Source organism: Theobroma cacao, chromosome 1 (genome assembly GCF_053813885.1).
Source record: "Theobroma cacao isolate CCN51 chromosome 1, ASM5381388v1, whole genome shotgun sequence".
Lineage (NCBI taxonomy): Eukaryota > Viridiplantae > Streptophyta > Magnoliopsida > Malvales > Malvaceae > Theobroma > Theobroma cacao.
This window is the reverse complement of record NC_142639.1, coordinates 34,939,146-34,960,894: the sequence shown is the minus strand read 5'-3', so window position 1 is coordinate 34,960,894 and position 21,749 is coordinate 34,939,146. Positions and strand designations below refer to the sequence as shown.

The window sequence follows — 21,749 nt, the reverse complement described above, 5'->3', positions numbered from 1 at the left end:
CTGCGATAACATATATTACTGTGTTATTCAATAATCATATACAGAATTGTTGAACATTAACCGTTAGAACTTTAATATCCTTACTAGTGGCTTGTTACCACTATGCGGTTGAGTAGGATCGATCGGTGGTTGAAGAGCTATCGTCCATTTTCTCAACTACAATAACAAAAATTACTATGTTACTCTATAAACATATGTGGAAATGTTGAACAGAAACCGTTAGAATCGATCTTACCAACGAGTCGTTAGCACTATGCGTATGAGGAGGACCTCTCAGTGGTTGAGGAGCTGTTGTCACATGGTCCAACTGTAAATACAGATATGTTATTCGATAATCACATATGGAATTGTTGAACACAAATCGTTATAACCGATCTTATCGACGGGTAGTTAGCACTGTGAGTCTGATAAGGACCTCTCGGTGGTTATGAAGTTGTGTCGCATGGTCCAACTGTAAACATAGATATGTTATTCGATAATCACATATGAAATTGTTGAACACAAACCGTTAGAACCATCATTACTGGCTCTTCACTGCTATTGCCATGGTAGTCACCTTCCTTCCTCAACTCGGGGTTCGACAGCTCATCGACTCCAGAGCAGCGATGCGCCTCTGCTTCATGGCACCAGTGGCTATTTTCTGCTTCAAGTTTCTCCTCTTTTCCCTCTCACTTAAGCCCTAGTCCGCCAAATCCTCCATGTGCCTTATTGGCATATATTGGTGGCCCTCAGATAACGAGACATCGATGTCCACAAAATACTCCCGGCTAGCCTCATTCGAGGTGGGCTCCAAGGTCTCGACTGCCTATAACTGTAAAATAGGGATTGTGATTAAATTTTAGGGAAAATTATTATACAAATTCATAGCAAAAATTAGTAGTTGTTCACTCACCTGCTGAGATGACTCCAACATCTCAACTGCCTTGTAGAAATCTATTGGCTTCTGGTTGCATTGCCATTTGCACATGCGTGGGTAGACATTGTCCTTCGGAGCAAAAGGGGCAACTATCTTTCGCAAGGTCGGAATTACCTTCATTGCCTAGAACTGCAAGTCAAATGTAACCATTATCAGACTGTAAATGATAAATGAGTGCAACTATAAATTATTATGTCAAAAAGAAAATGAAAAATGTTACGTGATAGTACCTATATCACCCACACGAATATGTAAATGTTATACCATAAACGATCCTTCTGAACGTTTGAGGCAGACACTTCGAACCCCTTTAAAAGGTAGTCCAAGGTCAGCCTCCAAACATAATGACCCAATAGGAAGACATTCCAAGCGTCAATATCCTTCACCAATGACAAGAGCCAAGGTGTCACCCGTCTATGGTAGTCTTGACCAAATAAAATGTTATTTGCGATCAAGATGAGTGCCATTTTGGTTGCATCTCCCGATCGCTGAAAGTTACCTCCGCGGAACATATCAAGCAACGCCTGCAGCTTAACGCTCAATTACCAATTCCAATATCGTGCATGAATTTCGTCCGTAATAACCTTGTACGGTCTTGTGAACACATCAGGTATTTGACCAAACTTCAGTCCGGTGATAAGGCAGAACTCCTGCATTGATATGTGCGCCTTGCTTTTGCCAATAGCAAACCATAGCTCATGCTCTATTGAATTTGTCACAGTGATTCAACGAATCATGATGTTATGCAGGAGACTAGCAGAGAAGTAGCCTTGTGGATATACGTCTAGCAGCATTCCGAAGCACGTACGCTTCACTGCATCGTACTCCTCTTTCTCTTAGAGAGTCTTGTTGATGTAATGTAGTTGCGACCACTTACAGTGGGTGTTAATAGCGACATTGAACGCCCACTTCTCCCTCGGCACAATAGGCAAACTGTCAAGATCCTCATACTGTCTGGACTGCATCTGCAAAACATGGCACACATGCATGAGTGAGTTAACTCATAATGTTGTAACACGACATGCATATAACGTAAAATGTTGTAACACACCATGCGTATCAAGTCAAACGTTGTTACACTCTAATCACTATAATTATTGTATCCTTACACGAATTGGCCTAAAATACCCATGGCGTGTGACACGTCAATTAGTGTAATTATTGACTCGTTACATGAACTGCCAAAAAATAACTAATGTTGTGACACACTAAAAACCCCAAAAAGTAGTTAACCCACTACACGCCATATCTGTTGTAGTTCAAAACTTTAGTACGACCATAAAATCGGAAAGAAAATAGTTTAAACATAACAATTGAAAAAGATTGAAAAAACACAAACATATCACATAAACTCAGCAAAAAATTAACGAACAGAAGAAAGTTTTATTTTTAGACTGACTGACCTTTTCACTAATAACCGACATTGTTGCTGTGGTGTCGTCAAGTTTGCAAAGAACAAAGTTGAACACTTTAGTACCTTTGGGAATGAGAAATGAATCAAATCAAACTCTTTGAGTTCCTTCACACTAACATTTGCGATTTCTAAAAAATATCTAATTAAAATGAAATAACCTCACATTTTTCTTATAAATATTCATTTATTCATTGAATTCATTCAGTGGAAGTCCAATATGTTTTCTCGTTATTTGCTCACTTTTTTTTCCTTTTTCAAACCATGTCGTATCACATGTTCAAGCCATGCCATGTCACACACTCTAAACCCTTTCGTGTCACAGATCTCCATGGAGTCTAACAAACTTTGAACTCTGCTGTGTCACAGATTCCCTCATGGCATGTCACAAACTCTGAATGTTGGCGTGTCACAAATTCCCTCCATGGCGTGTCACAAACTCTGATGCTGCCGTGTCACAGATTCCCTCCATTGCGTGTCACAAACTCTGAACGCTACCGTATCACAGATTCCCTCCATGGTGTGACACAAACTCTGAACCTTACCGTGTCACAAATTCTCTCCATGGCGTGTCACAAACTCTAAACCCTGCCATGTCACAACTGTGTCACACATTCCCAACATGCCGTTTCACAAACTCTAAACCTTGCCCTACCACAGTTGTGTCACATATAGCCTGTTGTAACACGACTATTTTGTGTTTTGGATTCACATCTTTCTCCTTTCGATTCGCCACCGTATCAGGGATTTCTGGTTTCACATCATTCTCCAAGCTTTCGATTCATCACGACTGGTTCCTCATTCAGTTTAATATCACTCTTCTCCTATTATATGAATGTCATGTTCAAAATTTCTGAAAAATCATCTCATGCAACATTATTTTGTTTTGCACAAGCTTTGTGAAAAAAAAATGGATGTTTTACACAAAATTAGATGTTTGCAAATTCTTTACATATTTATTTTCTCATTTTTCGCCTGTTTGAGAGTGCGTGTCAATGAAAATAGCTCATTAAGGGCATTTTTATCCCAAAACCTATTCTCGTGGCTAAAAACAATTAATATTATCTGAAAGCTTATTTCAAAAAACACGTTATTTTTAAGGACTAAAAAAAAATTTTCCCTTCCCTAATATTTTTTTATTGGTTTTTTGTTTTTAGAAGAAAAATGAAACACACAAGTTACAGAAAATGTATGATTTTATCTTATACAAAGCAATTATATTTTAGTAGGTGATATAGTTTAATCAAATTATGATTTTACTTTATATAAACTTCTAAAAAAACAAAAAGTAAGTGATAAAAATAATGACCAAACAAAACCTTATTGTTAGTTTATGTTACAATCAACTCATCATATTATTTAATTCTAATACTTTGGGTCACGCACTCAAGATGGCTACTAACAATTTTTTTTTTTTTTTTAGCTCACTAGCAATTATTGCATGTGGAAATAACAATGCTCCCCAGTGTCTTCCTGACTAACGAAGGGCTTTTCTTAGAAAAATCTCTATTAAAAAAATTAAAAATATTCACAATAAAAAATTTGCATATCTACAAAGACGAAGTTGAGCCTTCGAAGTTTCTGTTTAAGCTTTCGAACAAGGCACCAGCACCCTCCCAACAAATAATTTCTCTCTTTCATTAAAATAATTTAAAAAAAAAATGGAGAAGAGCTTCAGAGCCATGGCAAACCCACACACAGCGGTACATCCACCACCCTAAATCTTTTAAACCCAGAAATCCTCCCACGTAAACGACACGTGTCATCCAAGCCTACCTCCGTACAATCTCGCGAACAAAAAAGAGTTTTTTTTTTTTTAAAAAAAGAAGAAATATCGCCAGCTACACTTCTCTCCCCCTTCCCCTTCTCTCTCACAATCACCACCACCCGCTATGGATACCCTCCTCCACCCTCCACCAACAAGTTCCATGGCCAAACGCCCTTGCCCTTCTTCCTCTCAAAACCCTAGGCTTCCTTCTCACTTCTCTCAAATGGACCATCTCCTTCACTTTTTGCTTTCCCTCGCCGATTCCTCTCCTCCAATTTCGCTCGACCTTTCCTTCGACCGCCTCCTCGAGTCTTCCCCTTCCGACGCCGAACAGTCTATTCTCATCGATCGCGCTCACAAGCTCGGTTCCCTCCTCCTTGGTGCCGCCAACCGCTCCGCTCGAAAACGTGCTTCGCTTCATAACTCCATCGCCTGGGTCCTCCCGCCTGATCTCACCATCAAGGTACACTTCAATTCTTCATCATTTTGATCGAAGGCCGTGATTTTCTTCTTTCTTTTTTAGTTTTTGGGTGATGATGTGGTTTTTCAATTGCAGGTGTTTTCGATGCTGGATTCGCAGAGTCTTTGCTACGCCGCGGCAACGTGTTCGATGTTTAACAAGTGTGCTATGGATCCTTTGTGCTATGCCAATATTGACCTCACCACCGTTGTTCCCAAGGTCAATAATGCCGTTGTCTCCACCATGATCCAACGAGCTGGAAAATCACTGCAGTAAGATTTCCTTTCTTTCCTTTTTAGCTATTTTTGCTCAGCAAGATTTTCTTTTTAAGCTATTAGAATTCAGCATTTAATTTTAGTAATAAATGCTTGATCTTAGCTACGGTTCCATGCTTGAATTGCCTTTTGGGTAGTGAAATAATTAATAACAAGCTTTCCTGACACTCAGAAAATATTTAATTACGAAATTCATTAATTAGTAACTCAAAGGTTGTTTCTGCAAGTTCCTTTATAGCTGTTGGAGAAATGATTAGTGTGACTTAGTATCATGGCTGGCTGATTAATGTTTGCATATGTTTGTTTATTTTATTGTAGTTTCTTGTTAATTATTGTTTTTTTGATGGTTACTTAGATCTCTTAAGCTTGGTATAGTACCAGGACCAACCGCGTCTCGTGGATCCTGTCAACCATTGGTTTACACCATCAGGAATTCTGTAGATGTATCTAGCATTTCGTGGAATGATAAAAAGACCAGGCAAGGGAAGGAATCATCTATTCTGACGAGGTCCTGCTTATATCCGTTAACTGGGGATAATGGTGCTGCTGGGTATGGTTGAATGCATTAAGCTGTAATTTAGAATCTGATATGTGAAATTAGTTATTTTTTTCTTATCACTTACTTTTTCATATTGTAAGGACTCTTCTGAGGAGGTTGCATCTTTACAATATTGAAAGAATGGACAATGCATCACTTTGTGTGGCATTAGCAGCTTGCCCTTCTTTACTAGATTTGGAAATTGTTGGCCTGTAAGTTTCTTTCTTTAAGCTGGTTTTCAGTATTCTCTCTCTCTCTCTCCCTCCCTCTCCCCCTCCTTGCATTTTTTTTTGGTCAGATTGGGCATGCATGCAGTAAGTTATGGTTATTGGATGATATAGCAAGCTGACAACCTTAAAACTTAAAAGTTGTTTCTAAATGAACATAAAGTGGTAGACAGATATTCATAAATAGCTGATTGAAGTGAATACTAAATGGACCATTTTTATATTAATTAAAGTAAGCACTTTGTTGGCACCTGAATCATTGAATTTTTGTTGGTTCTTAACCCAGCTTGATTTACATTTTTGATGATGATACTCATTTAGATGGTAATGTTTTAGCAAAGTAGCTGATGCTTTTTCTCTGTTTTCACAATTGTTTGATCACCCTTCTTCTGATGCAGTCATGTTGAGCTGAGGCAAACTTTGATGTCAGTAAGCTCAAATTGTCACTTGATAGAGCGTTTATTCTTTGAATCCTCCAAAACAGGTGCAGAGTCTGTTCATGAGTGTGTCTTTCTTGAATTGGCCTAAAATATCTGCTCAAGGTGTTATGGTTAATGCAGGCAGGGATGACAGCTTGAAATCGCCAACTTGTGTTGATTTAGTGAACAATTGTCCTAATCTTTCTTCTTTATCACTGAGAGGTTTTAAACTGCATGATTATAAAGTTCGCATACTTGTTAAGGTATGCACCAATTTCATGTTGTTTAAAATGATTGCCCTTTTGGTTTGCTCTTCAGGGGCATGCTTAATGGAAATAATCTTGTCAAACATTCAAAATTCTCACTTGATAATCTGTAATTGGCTAACCAGGTTTCATTGCCCTTGCTGTTTGATTTTTTTTCCCCTTTTTTAAATGGCTAATGTCTTGAATTTTTTACCTACAGTCAATTGATATGCCAACTTTATTTTCTACTTTTGATGGACAAATTTAACTTTTCCTTATAAAGGCATTGGCTACTTGTAAGGTTTTTTGGTTTGACATAAAATATCAATAGTTTGAAAGTATTAGGAAGGATGGTTTTGCATAAATATCTCAAGTGCCGGTATTATGTGCCTGGAAGAATGGTGATTCTATTTGATTATGCTGCACAGAGAGTGAGCGTTGGTCTGTAGTGTCATAGATTTGATCTGAATGTGAATTGAAGTTTAGTCCTTCTAATCACTTGCAGGGATTCCGGAAACTTAAATATGCTGATTTTTCAACATCATATTCAATCACTGGAACTTTTTTGAGGTCCGTGCATGACTTGTCAAACCTACCTATGAGAATCCTTTTTTTCCTTGTTTTTCAACATTCCTTTTCGAACAATGCTCATAATTTTTTTTTCCTTTGATTAGGAACTTGGGAAGTGGCAGTGGTGGGAATCTACTAGAGGTTTTAGTTTTAAGGGACTGCATGCATCTCAAAGAGGTGAGATCTTCATCCAACCTCCCACTGCCTCCTCCTAGAGCAGACAACCTCCTTCTGCCTCTCTCTCGCTCTCTCAATTTTGACTTTTCATCTGCAGATGGAAGTTGCTCGGTTCTTGACAGCAGTTCTTGCAGGAGACTTCAAGTTCCTTCGGCATCTTGTGAGTGAAGTTGATATGTGAATACCATTTTCATAATCCTTTTTTATGCTCAATCCTCTTTTCATTCTGATTACGTCCTATCCCATAGGACATATCTAATAGGGAAGGTTTAGCTTCAGAAGGTGACTGGTACCAGAGATCTTACAACTCAAGGTAATAATATCATTCTTGGGATTCTGTTAAACAGTTGATAGTGTTTTATGTTTTAATATCTAACCTTGTTGCATATTTTGCAGCATTATTCCTCTAAAGGAGGTGTTTGAAGTAAGACCCAATATTTGCGTGCTGGCTGAGTTTCCATCAGAAGGAAGGTTGGTCTACCCTTCAAATAATTCAGTGGTCACTTCATTGTTCTGTGTGTGTGGTTTAATTTTTATTTTAAGGATAAGAAATGAGATTTGCCATTTGGACTTGGGTTTCTTGACTTTGCAGCTTCATCGACATAGACCACATGATTGATAGTGATATTAACAGTGATGTCAGCTTGCCATCTCAGTTGAGTATTCATACATCTGATGGTTCATTGCTCATGAGTTCATCAGAGAGCAGCTATAATAGTGATCAGGGTAGCGGTAATGAGGAATATCAAGATTCAGGTTTTGTAATTTTCGAGGAAAGCTCAGATGAGGTGGATTTTCTGGTTGTCTAGAAGAACTGCCAGGCTAAGCGAGTATTGAAACTTGCTGCCACTAAATGAAGTGGTATGGTGATCTCTTTCTGATTTGGAAAATAAAGAACCAGCTAGTTTGTGAGTAGTTTGTTTGGTAGTGCTACTGCTAACTATTTATTCATCTCATAGCATAAAATGAGTACTTTCTTCTTTTTTCTTCTTTCCTGGCATATAGAGGGGTGCTTGGTGCTTTGCATGTTTGTAGACACAAGAATTCATATCTGGGCATGTTTACAGTGAGGAAAAGGTTATAATTCTGTTTTTTTTCAAGCATGGTGCTTGAGTATGTTTATTTAACTGGTGTCTGGAAATGTTGTATCTAGATGATATTATTGCCTTCAAATTTAGTCTGTTGATATAGGGGAGAATTTCTAATGAGCATATTGACACTGATACAGGAAATACTGATGTGCTCTGCAAATAGAATGTTTTGTTATAGGAAGAATGTGTTTTCTAACCGCATAATTTAATTTCTAACAGATTTATGTATTTTTTAACTATGTAATTTTATTCCTAACAGATGTCAGAAAGGAATCTTTTCCAGACTGCAAGCTGAATTGAAGAGAGGCTGATAAATTGAGTTTTGAACAGCAGTAAGTTTTATTATTGTTCTCATTTATGATAATCTGATGCTGCTGCAATATCCCACGTTCAGTTTACTATGACGGGGGCCTTACTTCTGCTTCACTGAGATTGTTATCATAAAAGCCTCTGGGGAAACTTTTTGTCCCCAGGTTTATCCCCGTTTTTAGCAACTATAAGTGTAGATCATGAAAGTGGCAGCTGTTGCTTCAAGCTCTTGCTATTGTAATTTGTATAATGGCGTTTGCTGATATCTTTGTTTTGCAAATCGTCAATAGCAATTGTAGCTTATGCCTTATGTACCAGGCGATAGTGATTGGATAAATTCTCACTGTCGCCAACCGTTTTATATTGTGCTCAGGCTATAATTGTTTCTATTCACTTTTATCTACATATCTCTGGTTTATGAGTTTTCTCGGTGGTGTTATGTTGCAATCGCATCAACTGAGAAAATGCAAATTAAAAGCTTGTGGTACTGATTTACAAGCATTTTATTAGAAATATTAAGTTAAATTTCAGATTTAGTGTTATGTATAATATAATTTTAATACATTTGTATTTTTTTAATGTAAATTTTTAACTTTTTAAATTTTATATCTTAAATTAATAAATAATAATTAAATTATTTTTTCGTCATTATATTACAAAGTTTATATTTTTTTTCATTTTTAGAAAATCTTAAAACATTGAGCTTTTAAATTTTAATTGTTAAAATAATTTTTTACTATTATTTATAACTTTAAAATTTACTTTATTAATATGAAATAAAAATATCTCAAATTTACGAAATAAGAAATAATTAATAATTAATGACTCTGCATTTGATAAATACATAAATTTTTTATATTCATTTACGTTTAATCTTTATAAATAATTTATAAATTTTTTTGAAGAGTATATTTTTTTATTATGATGATCTGGTTTTAAGCTAAGTTCATTAATTGAAATGAAGTTTTTAAACTTTTGACGGTAATTCAGCAATTCACAATTATGTTTATGTGTTACCTGATTTTTATCTATATATAAAAAAAAAAAAAGAAAATTGATGTATATGTATTATAACTAACTGTTGAATTGATATCACGTTATAAGACCAAATGCGAGGAACCTACTCGAAGTCGGCCCCACATCAAACTAACCGGGTTTTAAGGTAAGGGGATGAAATCTTGCTTCTCAAGCTTGTACCTTCACTCAGCCCTTTCTAAGTGATGGCCAGCGGTGGCGCTAACCAGCAACAAACACCCGCCTACAAACCGTACCGTCACATAAAAACTCTAACTGCACACCAACGGGCGGTATCCTGCGTCAAATTTTCAAACGACGGAACCCTCTTAGCCTCAGCTTCCCTTGACAAAACCCTGATTATCTGGTCCGCGTCGTCCCTCTCCCTTATCCACCGCCTCGTTGGCCACTCGGACGGTGTTTCGGACCTGGCCTGGTCATCCGACTCCCATTACATCTGCTCGGCATCCGACGACTGCTCACTCCGCATCTGGGATGCACGCGCCCCCTTCGATTGCCTCAAGATCCTCAAGGGCCATTCCGACTTCGTCTTCTGCGTCAACTTCAATCCACAGTCGAATCTCATCGTTTCAGGTTCCTTCGATGAGACTATTCGCATTTGGGAAGTGAAAACAGGCAAGTGCTTGAGGGTGATAAGGGCCCACTCCATGCCGGTGACATCGGTGCACTTTAACCGTGACGGTTCGCTGATCGTATCGGGTAGCCACGAGGGGTCGTGCAAGATTTGGGATGCCAAAGAAGGGACTTGCTTGAAGACTCTAATCGATGATAAAGATCCCGCGGTCTCGTTTACCAAATTCTCCCCCAATGGGAAATTCATTCTCGTCGCCACTCTCGATAGCACTCTTGTAAGTTCACATCTTTTAAGCTTTGAAATAAAAATTAATGCGTGGGTATTTTATTTTGGTTTTTTTCTTGTTTTGATTCCGATTGCAGAAGCTGTGGAATTACTCAACTGGTAAATTTTTGAAAATATATCAAGGCCATACGAACAGGGTTTACTGTATAACATCGACATTCTCTGTTACAAGTGGGAAATACATTGTTAGTGGATCCGAGGATAAATGTGTTTACTTATGGGATCTCCAATCGAAAGCCATGATACAGAAACTTGAAGGCCATTCTGATACTGTAATTTCTGTCACCTGCCATCCTAGCGAGAACAAGATTGCGTCTGCTGGCCTTGAAGGGGACAGAACAATTAGGATTTGGATGCAAGATGCATGACTTTGTTAAAATGACCTGTTTGTTTCCTCTCTTGAAGTTATTACTTCATAAGATACCGGTTGTAGTGAGACATTCATATCTCACTTGAAGAGCATTAACATTTCATATGGATATACAGATTGGTCTTTGACTGATTTTGAGGTTATATGCGCATAAGCAAAGTATATTGCATGAACTTTGAAAATATCAACTGTTTAATTGCTGTCATTTTTCTCATGATTCTCTTCTCAGTTCTTGATGCACCACTTGTCATCTTAACAACCTGTAGTCAGTTTTCTGGAGCCTGGACTGCTTACAGGACTTGGTAGTTTGTTCTTATGAAAGCCTTAATATCAGTAATCCCATGCTGTAGTCAACCTCCCTGCACATTGAGCTGGCTATCACTCCCAAGGGATGTTAGAAGGTGTGATAGTACTTTCTGTCAAACGTGCTCTAGAATATTTTTTTTTTTGGGTCAATACTGCTCCCAAGATTTTCCTGGTTGTTTTGTTCATAGACTGAAAAAATAAATTTAAATTGGACTCTCTAAATGGAAGGGATGCTACGCATCAAAGATACTCTGAAGAACACAGAGCTGAACTTTGTTTTTGATACCTTTATGCGCCCGGGTGCAACGGCAGGCTTCACTAGTCTCAAAACCATTGCTGGCAATTCACTTTGCTCGTAAATGCTTTATATTTGTTTGTAGGCAAAACAATCTGGTACGAATACCCATAGGGGGAAAAAGAAAGCTTTACCTTAGTTTGCTTACTTGCTTAAGAAAAAGAATAAAGAGTGAAATGTACTCAGTATTTACTGATGTGAAACATCTTCGTTTTGTAAGTCATAACTGCACAAATTATGTACAACCAGAGAATCTGAAAATCATTGATTCTTCCTCATACCAAATGTGTCTTCTGTACCATTCGTCACCCTCTCTCGTCGCTCTGCTATCATGTCCACGTAAGCCTGACACAGAAAATAAAATAAAATTCTTCTCGTTTCTCCATAACAAAACAATAACCATTAACACTACCGGATTGAGTTGCCGAAACAGGGGATATCATTTCAGGAGATTGTTAAAAGGACATAAACCCAAGGAAATCGAGCTGGTGCTCAAGACTCAAGACTGAAGACACACTTTCAGCTGTCAACGCGAGTCTTCTAATGCACAGGGATCCACAATTTGTGACAACGGCAGAGTATAATGACTCATGTCATTAATTACTTAATAAGAGGAAGAACAAACATGATAGTACAATTTAAGACTAAAGGTAAAGAATAGCTAAAGAGAACTTTTAAAAATTCATACTCGATTTGTTTGATAAATAGTTTACAAGGATGAGGTCTGTATCTGACTACTTCATCAAGGAGTCCTTAAATAGAGTTGTAACAGAAGTAAAAGCATAAAATAATTACAGTTAATAGTGCAGTCACATGAGTAACAATGCTGCCGATGCTAAACAACAAACAAGCTAGTTTTTTGAGGAGATTGCTTTCGCAAAGCAAATTCAACTAATCTAAAAAGTAAATAGTGTTTGTTTGGTAGAGATAAATATGCACTTATTTCAATGCACACTAGTAGTAGAGCATGTTGATAAAGCACACATGTTGATACTGCACACTTGATTATACAGTTAGTCCTCACATGTTTGAATTGTTACATGGATTCCAATATATTAGATCATGACTAGGAGAGAGATTAAGATGAGAGTCATCTTCATGTGAATGGAAACCAAAACTATTTATTGCAACAAAAACCTTGATTCATATGTCCAATAGTCTGCCGCTGATCTTAACCTTCCCATTGACATACTTACTCTAGAGATCCAAGAACTTATTACAATAAAAACCTTGATTCATCCGACCAATGGCAATCCACCCATGATACCCTTTCACACACCCATGGCTTATCTTCTAATGTTTCTTTTAATATCTCTACCATCTTTGCTACATTGCTATAGAATTCGCCTTGAATAATTTCAAAGTGATCCTCAAAAGGATGAATAGCACCACCATCCGTCCAACATGCACGCCTAATCAACAGAAACCCTCCATAAGAATTTCAAACATTTTCTCTAGTGGTTTAAACCTATTCCACCATGGATTTATTGGATTGAGACTTATGAAATGTATACTAATTGCAGACCCTTCCCACACATTAATTGTCATTTCTATCAACCTTGCAGCTAGGCCACAAGCAAAGAAGAATATTTTCCCTGCAGAAAAATCTATGGTTCTCAAGGATATTCTCTACATAATTAAATTTTCGTAAGCTGGAGCATGATAAATTTAATCTAAAGGTTAAGATTTGTTGAGATAATCTTAAATTCTGATTGAACTATGATAGTTTAATTATAATTAGATCAAAATCCTTTGTGGAGATAGTTTTGAATTCTAGTTAGATTAGGATAGGCTTATGTACGAATTCCTATAAAAAGGTCATTAAAAATATAATTAAGCCAAGAGAGAGTTTAGTGAGCGTGTAGATCTAAAAGAAGAGATTTGGATGTAAGTGAGACAAAGGTTGTGAGTTTGAGACTAATCTTACAATGTCTTAATTTCTTCTTAGTGAATTTTTTTCTTTTTTTTGTGACTATGTCTGTGGACGTACATGATATAAGATCAAACCACGTAAATTTCTAATATTCTTGTGAGTGTATTTGATTTCTTTCTTCTTTTTCTTATTCTATTAGTTGTGTAAGATCTTGAGTGATTTTTTAAGATTATTTTGCTATTTTCACGATAATAATAATAATAATAATAATAATAATAATAAACTATTCTTCAAAATAAATGTGTACCTTAGGATAAGAATACAGAAAGATGCACCACCATGTGCATATCCCCACAGTTGCAAGAGCTGTGACCAGAACAGAGTGCAAAATTAGCCAGCTAGAGGCAACCACCATCATTCCAGTAAGTGTAATTGTCCATGGTTGACACCTAGGAAACAAATGGAAGGGAAAAATCAAGCCACGAACCAAAACAAGTGCAGATGCATAAGTAACGTTAAGATAAAAACTAACGACAGGAAAATTCCAGCTCAAGTTTTGCAAATTTAGAAACAATTGAGAGCTACAATGACTCGGTAACCCCATGACATTCCAATATAGCCGTTAGAATCAGTAAATTTCACCTAAAGTATTCAACAAAATAGTCAGAATGCAGAAAAAACACCAACCCAAGACAAACAACCTTGAAACGGAAAATATTAACAATGGAAGAAAGTAATATGAAAACTGACCAGGAAGGCTTTGTGTCCCACACGGAATCGTACTCGAGAGATAGGTAGTTGAGATAACCATCCATGTCCTCAACGACACCGTTTTCGTCCAAGAATAGATGCTCGTTCTGTTTGGAGTCGGCTGGATTCCCTCCAAAAGCCACCGTTTTGAATCGAAGCTTTGAAGAGAAAGTAGGAAAGGAAATAGGGTTATGAAAATGGGTTTTGGAAACAAAGTGATGGGGTGGTGGTTTGGGTGCAGCAGAGAGTGAGAGAGGGAATAGATATGATAGAGCTCCCATGTTTGTTCGGAGACAACGGAAATCTTTTGTCTGGGAGAAATTATTGCTCTGAAAAGGAATAAACGGTGTCGTTTTGAGAGGTTTCGATAACTGTTCTCGCGGGCTACGTTGCTCCAACTTTTATTAGATGCGAAATAAATTATCTTATTTTCATTACTATTTTTTATCCTTAACCTAACAAAACAGTTGAAACTTAATTTTGAAATTCTGTTAAAGAAACTAGTTTTAATTAAATGTTCAATTTGATTTGATTTAGTTTTATTTGCAAACAAGACCATATTTAATAAATTTTGGGCATACTTGATTTGACATAAGCTCGTTGACAACTTTTTTCTGGTTGTAATTTGTTGGTATGTAATTTCTTCATATATTTCTATTTATACGATGTATTTTGTGTATTTGATGTTAAAATACAATAATGTTTTGTTGGCGTGAAAATGAAGCATGCAAAAAAGTAGGAGAATGCACGTCGTCATCGAAATCGAGTTCTACCTTAAAAAGAAGCATAAATTTTGGACATGCATGAAACAGTTGAATCATAGATAAGGGAATGGGTTTGAGTTGAAATCTTATTACTACACAATCAAATCTAAATTTAACTTTCCAGCATCCATCTTAGAGGTATGCGATTCAGAGATTTCATCAGGTTGTTGATGCATCGATTCTGATTTCTTTAGTACAAGGAGCAAAATAACGTTCTGTTCTGACGTGTAGGCATCTGCTATGTATTCGGCTTGCTAGATCTTCCAGGGAGGAATGGCTACCGGAAGCACTCACTGGGATATTCCGCATGAGTGGGCTACTAGGAGCCAAGAAAACCCGATGTTTCTATCAATTGCATGCAATCGTAAACTTAGTAAGGTAAAACTTTCCACACTAACTCACTTGTTTCAGCTGAATTGGCCATCTTTAAGCTATTGAAACTAAATTGTTTCAGACTGTTAATATTAAACCTTGAACATTAAACAACACTTCTCTATAGAGATTGTGTCAAAGCATACTGCTTTTGCGTTTAACAGCTTTATTTCTTAATGAAAATTAAACTTCTAATTTGCTTGTTTGTAGCTGTGCAGTTGGGTTTTATGTAAAGTCTATTGAAGATCAAGGATCAGAGATTCTATCCTACAAGATGGAAAGAATGAGACTTGAGCGTTGAAAGAGGTATTTGCCGATAAGACAGCAACTTATCTCGGTAAAGATGCTTCAACTTCAATTTATTGTAAGATTCATCTTATTTTGTAATCTATACAGTAACTAAACTAGATGCGTTGGGACTTTCGCACTTAAAATCATTACTTACTCTTATTCAGAAGCCAAAACTTGCAAAATTGTCAGACATTTCCAGTTGTGAACCAGAAGAAATAGCATTTAAACTACTACAATAAATCTAGTATAAGTCACAAAATACAAATGCTCTTACATCCCTGAAAGAAGTGCTACTTTTATCCGTGTGAGGATTCGATTAGCCTGAGCCATATTTTAACTTCTTGCCCCAAATTAATGTCCTGATAATTAGAAGGAAAATTTTATATACTAAATACTATGTAGTTGCATAACAAAAATTTGCATATTCCTTCCACAGAATTCAAAAATTAAATGCAACACCATTCATATATACTTCAGAATACATCCTTTATGCAGTAAATTGAGGATGTCGGGAGCCCACAAAGTCTATAATCATGTAATTGAGTATGTGTATCATACTATCATGGAAACTAAAGCTTTTGGACAGAAAGTTTCATTTGCTTACGCTATACTAGGGCTCTACATAAGTTTTGGAAGTTCATTTTATAACTTAAAGTAAATAAATGCAAACGAGAAGATACAGCAAACCTGATCCACGTCTCTCATTATTACAGTGCATCATGGCCTTCATTTCGAGGATTTCTAAGCCCGAAAAAACAGAGGTAATGCTCCTCTCTAACGTTCATTGTCACAGAAGAGCAAGTCGGATCTTACCACAACACTTCTGGATCTTACGTTCATAGATTCTGATTGCAACCAGATTCCTGCAATCCATGTCTTCATAACAGTTCTCCATGGAAATTAAAACACAGGTTGATGTGATAAAAGCAACCAGAGCAATTGATTTATGCTGTTAATATAATATATATAAGCTGCTGAAGAAGAGCTGACAAGAAAGAAATGAATCACAACTTCTAGGTTGCATATACTATATTTCAATCACATATCTGTGAAAATCATAGCATAAAGTATTTTCTAAATCTCACAGTGACAAATTACACTTCTATTCATGCTTCCAAGCATACAATATTAATGAAAAACCATGACCCTGTACTTGGTGATCTCTAAACTTTTGAGAGGAAGACCATGTCAATACAGATGGATCAAAAATGGACTGGCTGGCCCACAATTTCTCTGCAGAGAGGCAAGTTTGAAACATGAAAACCGCATTGCCCATGGCATTGCCAAATAACCAGTTGTGAACATCCCAAAACACTTCCACTGGGAGTCCATCCACCAAAATGGTATGGTTGCCACGGAACTTCCACTTGAGCCGCTTAACCTGCATCACTGTCTTACTATCAATGCGGATAACAAGGCATGGATCCTTAAGATCGACGGTGTCACACTCGATTATGACATCATGCATCTGTCCCTTGTCACAAAACTGAGCCTTGGCACCATAAAACTTCTTCCCAAAAATATGCTCTCTCTTCGCAATAAAAATGGCATCGGAATTAACAGGAGCACTAGTGTCAATCTTCTTGTATGCTTCCTTTTTTAAATCCCCAAGAAGCAACATCATTTCTTGGTCAAATGCAACAGCCAGGTAAAATCCTTCAACTGGCTCTGGCCCAGAACCAAATCTAGCATTAGATAAGTCCCAACATATATCAATTTTACCAGAATCTACCTCTAAATTCTTTGATCCTTTTCTCTTAGAGAACAACCAGGGCTTTATATCAACTTTACATAAACATTGATTGGCTGAATCATCGATTGCAACGCTAAGGCCTTGACCCATCAGACTCTTGGTCCATGTGACCGTAATTAAGCATGAACGACCATGTAATTTACACTGATAAACACAAGTAACCAAGTTTTGAGCAGCTTTAGCTGCACTTGACGATGATGATGATGATGATGATGATGAATCAGCTACTTGAACACCGTTTTCACCAAAGCAAGAAGGAAAGTCCTTCATTATGATAACCATAAAAAAGGCAAATTTATTTCTTTCTTTGCTAGTCCTCTCTAGCTGAAGCAAAGCTTATAGTATCCCTTAGCTAGCAAAAACAAAAAAGAAAAAGAAAAGAATGAAGAATAGCACAATAGTCCTACCTCAGTTAATTGATGATGAACTCAAGAACCCACATCCAGAAAAGCTTTAAAACTCAGCTTCTCAAAGCTTCACTTTGATTTGGGTCGCTGGTTTTGGACAGCCTAAAGATTTACAGAAGTGAGGGAAAGAGAGATATAGATAGAGAGGACTTAGATTTGCTTCACTGTCAATGTCTGTTTTAAGTCCATCTCAAGAATGGCCAAAAAAATTGTTTTGATAAAAAAAAAAAAAAAAAGACTGAATATGAGACATAAGAGAAACACATAGGAAAATCACTCATGAAGATAAAAGAGAAATAGAGAGAGAGGAGTCACATGGGAGGGGGAGGGGGGCCAAAAAAATTACGGAACTTGAAAGATTACCGCAACTGGGTATTCGCTGGAAAAGGGCTGGGTTTTTATACAACGTCACACAAAAGAAAAAGCTAAAAAAACGCATCCCTCTCTGTCTCCCTCGTACACTCGTTTTTTTTTTTTTTTCTGCATTCCTATTTTAGTCGTAGCAGAGCAGTAAGTATAATTTTCTCTTCTTCTTGTCCACAATTAAAAGATTCTAATTGACCCTTGCTTTAACTGACATTGCACATGCCATTAGAGAAGGAAAACAATCCAACGCTTAGATCCCTAAACGCCCAACCTTTTTTGAAAAATCTACTCCACCAATGCACTTTATAGGTTTTACTTTTGTGTAGTTGTCCACCAACCTTGGTCAGATATGACGGACAATATCTAGATTAAATACTTTTAAATTCTTAACTATTGTTCCAATTCAATTCAAATTCATTAGAAAATCACTAGCACACCCAAAACATCAAAAACCCTTCTTTGTCAGATTAATAAACTATCCCGCCCAAAATAACTGCACATCACTTGTTTTTAGGGTAAAATACCCACTCTTAATTTTCAGGCATAATTCCACGCAGTTCAACAAAAAAAATATAAAAAAGATTAAAATATTTTTTATTTTTTATTAATTTAAAAAATTATTATTATATAATTTTTAAAAAAATTTCAAGGAGCACTAATCAATACTTTCTTATTTTTTTATAAAAAAATATACATATAATAGTAATTTTTAAAATTTATAAAAAATAAAATTACTTTATCAATATTGTCACGTCATTAAATTAATAAAAATATTAACAATTGACTAATAACTAAAATTATGCATCTAATGCAAGATATTTTTTTACGACAGAATATCCATCTAAAAAATTAATGAACCCGCATAAAATTTTGATTAAAACTTAAAAAGTGAAGGTATTTTACTTTTTGTTTTTATATTTGATGCCAACATGTTGAATCCAAATTCCACATTTTCCCATCAAATGCGATTTTTTTAAAAGACTAATTATATTAGAGTACTTTATGAGCATTTGGGATGAGAGAAGTAGCTCGTGATATGAATGATAAAATTACATTATAATGTTGATAGTAAAAAAAAACCTAATAAAATGTAATATTCCACTAACATGTCGGATGATAAAATTACATTACAATATTTGGTAGTAAAAAAAACTAATATAATGTAATTTTATTTAGCATATCGGAGAGGAATTCACGTTTCTTATAAAAATCAATATGATGTTGCTTTCGCACTACTTTGGACTAAAATGTCCAGCATTTTTTTTTTCTCACCTCCTCATAAAAGAATAAAACAAGAACTAAAATATGGTGAAGTGTATTTTGGTGCCAGAGGAATTTCGTCAAAACAATTAATTGGTAGTATTTATTAGAAACCTCTTTCTCATTAGTATTTATGAGCCTTTTCATCATTTGCTTCCCCTTTGTTTTTTCTCTCTTTTGGCATGTTTAACAGAGATGATGCTTCGCGTGTTGCAAGAAAAATCATGCCACTCTGTAATGGGGGAAATTGGTCAACCGTGACACGGGGCAAAGGGGTAAGACCAAAGAGTGAAGCGCCCATCTTCAACACTTAACCACTAGCATTAAAAATAAAAGACAATGTCAAACAATATTCATAAATAATATATATAAATTTTTTTTGTAATTAATGCATTATTTACTTATAAATTTGAAGAAGACAATATATTAAATAAAAATATTTTTTAAAAAAATAAAATTTTAATTAATTTGAACTTTTCCATTGATATATTGAGCATTTAATTGAGATGACACTTTCTTTGTTTGGCTGACAAAGCGATGGCTTGCGAGGGTGTGAATTACGTTGCAATGAAAACCACTGCTTCCATATGCAAACACCATAACTCGCGGCGGCTTTGAATTTGATAGATCCAATGCATATTTTTTCTTCTTCAAGGATAATGATTAATTTAATGTTGAGAGAATGTTGAATCCCGTGATGAAATTTTAGTACGACTGCCAGTCAAAAGGGCAGAAGACTGAGTCATTCATAGAACGGGCAAGACATAGACTGCATTTGAAATCCCAAATTGCTTAAAATTCTATAAAAGGAAATGGTCATTTTTCTTGATAAACATTACTTGGTTGATTGAAATACAAATTAACATGATCATACATACTAACCACGGCGGACAGAATGGTGGTTAGTAAAGGCTCTTGTCTTTTAAAAATTTTAAAATGTTATAATATATATTTTTAAAATGTTGTTTTTATAACAATTTTTTTTATTTAATGAGATCTTTTACAGTAATTAATTTTAATAAATTTAATAATTAAAATAAAATCTATTATAATAAAATTATTTTTCAAATCCATTTGCTGGAAGACTTTTCTATGAACCCACCTTTTGTTCACCTCCCCAAGTGCGTAATTCGGAGTTCGCCGCTACGTACTAAGGAAGGGGGTGGAGAATCACATGCAACGATTGATGCTTGGTTGGCAATTGCCTTCTAAGTGGACCAATTGTTGGCTGCTCTTAATAGGATCAATGGAAAGTCCCGTTTACCCAAATATGATTTTATATCTTCTTTTACGCCATATACAAGAAAAAAAAAAAGATTATTCTACAATTACCGACACTCTAGAATTACTTTTTCTTTTCAGCAAATGCAAAAAGATTAGCTGCCCCCACCAAACAACAACTAATTTGTTCAACTTACACAAATCATCATGCATGGGCCTACTCCCCCTAGTTTTGTTTCTTTTTTTTTTTCCTTTCTTTCTTATTACTTTTGTGGTCAATTAGCTTCAAGAACAATTAAGCTGTGTTTGGCATTGGATTGGTCCTCACATTTTTAAGCACAAAAAAGCCCAGCGGTGTGTCCATCAACAAACACGGCATTAACAACCCGTAATCTGTTTAACCAAAAAAAAAAGTTAAACATCTCAGGTATACTAGTTTAGGCAACAAACAACAAATAATTCCTAAGACAATCCAGAAAAAATTGTGAGACGTTGTGGTGAGGTGTTGCATCTGTAACTTCATCATTAAGAAACAAGTGAAAGCTGTTGGTGTCTGTCTGTGAGTCTGTACATGTTATTTTCACATTTATCATTTCCTGGTCCCACGACTCTGGTCCCATTTTAGCTGCCGTCCGTCCTGCTCCAAGCTTCCAAGCCTTATCAGATACCATGAAATGCCAAGAGACAAGTGGATTAAATGTGTGAAAGCAACTTATTTGGGACCAAATCTTCGATGCAGAAGTAACTAGCAGTGAGAAGTATAAGAATTGTTCAATTAAAAAGCCAGTGACAGAAAATTATGTCCTGTTACATTTTTCGAATCTTACCTCTTTTGTTGCATTTTAAGTAACCCATGGCAGAGAGAATAATGTATATTGCGCAATAGACTAGTACTCTGTGAGTTTTTTGAAATTTGAACAATCCTTTTCTATCAAAACATTAAAAGTCCTTATGACGTGACAAACATCAATCATCAAGAAGAATAAAGAGTGAGGATTACACAGAATTTTCTAAATAACGAAGTTGGAAGCATGAAATTTGATGGCAGTCTTTTTCTATTTCTACAACTATTTCGTTTCAGTTTTTCATAATGTCAATCTAGCTAGGTAGACTTCTTAGCTTAACGTAGCTTTCACGGAGGAAATGTGGGTCTTCAAATACAATTAAATAACTTACCATATAAAACAACAGCGGACATGTGTACTTATGACACGCAGAACAGCATCAGATGACTGCAATTGAGAAACCTTGTTCACCAAATTTTACTTACTTTAATATATCAGGACAAATTCTGTAAGTTAACTTAATCATTAAAAAATAAAAAAGATGACGATAGGAATCGTCATAATTTGATTATTAAAGATTAGTTAATTTGATTTAATAAGCTGTTTAACCAAAGTCCTCTCTCCCATCACTCCCAC

General features: G+C 35.9%; 4 protein-coding genes and 2 long non-coding RNA genes across 8 annotated transcripts; 3 read left to right on the top strand and 3 right to left on the bottom strand.

Moving 5' to 3' along the window:
• The first annotated feature begins 3,947 nt into the window (after positions 1-3,947).
• On the top strand, positions 3,948-8,831 carry LOC18613336 (RNI-like superfamily protein). Its single transcript, XM_007050522.3, has 13 exons — positions 3,948-4,558; positions 4,652-4,827; positions 5,186-5,380; positions 5,470-5,580; positions 5,994-6,079; positions 6,156-6,277; positions 6,765-6,829; positions 6,934-7,006; positions 7,104-7,166; positions 7,255-7,319; positions 7,403-7,477; positions 7,599-7,867; positions 8,357-8,831. The coding sequence occupies exons 1-12, from the start codon at positions 4,220-4,222 to the stop codon at positions 7,813-7,815; spliced, it is 1,587 nt and encodes a 528-aa protein (XP_007050584.3). The 5' UTR covers positions 3,948-4,219; the 3' UTR covers positions 7,816-7,867; positions 8,357-8,831.
• A 684-nt stretch (positions 8,832-9,515) lies between these two features.
• Positions 9,516-10,875, top strand: WDR5B (Transducin/WD40 repeat-like superfamily protein). The gene is made up of 2 exons (XM_007050521.3): positions 9,516-10,289; positions 10,378-10,875. Exons 1-2 carry the CDS (start codon positions 9,627-9,629, stop codon positions 10,666-10,668), a joined length of 954 nt encoding a protein of 317 aa, XP_007050583.3. The 5' UTR covers positions 9,516-9,626; the 3' UTR covers positions 10,669-10,875.
• A 561-nt stretch (positions 10,876-11,436) lies between these two features.
• LOC18613334 (spindle pole body-associated protein) lies at positions 11,437-14,238 on the bottom strand. Its single transcript, XM_007050520.3, has 3 exons — positions 13,895-14,238; positions 13,452-13,593; positions 11,437-11,616 (listed from the first exon to the last, which is right to left on the bottom strand). The coding sequence occupies exons 1-3, from the start codon at positions 14,173-14,175 to the stop codon at positions 11,533-11,535; spliced, it is 507 nt and encodes a 168-aa protein (XP_007050582.3). The 5' UTR covers positions 14,176-14,238; the 3' UTR covers positions 11,437-11,532.
• A 389-nt stretch (positions 14,239-14,627) lies between these two features.
• LOC18613333 (uncharacterized) lies at positions 14,628-15,452 on the top strand. 2 transcript variants are annotated; one of them, XR_016024192.1, is made up of 3 exons: positions 14,628-14,796; positions 14,890-15,036; positions 15,241-15,452. It is a non-coding gene; the product is annotated as an uncharacterized LOC18613333 (long non-coding RNA). The 2 variants fall into 2 exon arrangements; XR_001926278.2 differs by having other exon boundaries at positions 14,630-14,796; positions 15,249-15,452.
• A 307-nt stretch (positions 15,453-15,759) lies between these two features.
• LOC108660494 (uncharacterized) lies at positions 15,760-18,114 on the bottom strand. 2 transcript variants are annotated; one of them, XR_016024241.1, is made up of 2 exons: positions 17,482-18,114; positions 15,760-16,270 (listed from the first exon to the last, which is right to left on the bottom strand). It is a non-coding gene; the product is annotated as an uncharacterized LOC108660494 (long non-coding RNA). The 2 variants fall into 2 exon arrangements; XR_001926279.2 differs by having other exon boundaries at positions 15,760-16,184.
• LOC18613332 (uncharacterized) lies at positions 16,322-17,483 on the bottom strand. Its single transcript, XM_007050515.3, has one exon. It carries the CDS (start codon positions 17,354-17,356, stop codon positions 16,424-16,426), a length of 933 nt encoding a protein of 310 aa, XP_007050577.3. The 5' UTR covers positions 17,357-17,483; the 3' UTR covers positions 16,322-16,423.
• Positions 18,115-21,749: the final 3,635 nt, after the last annotated feature.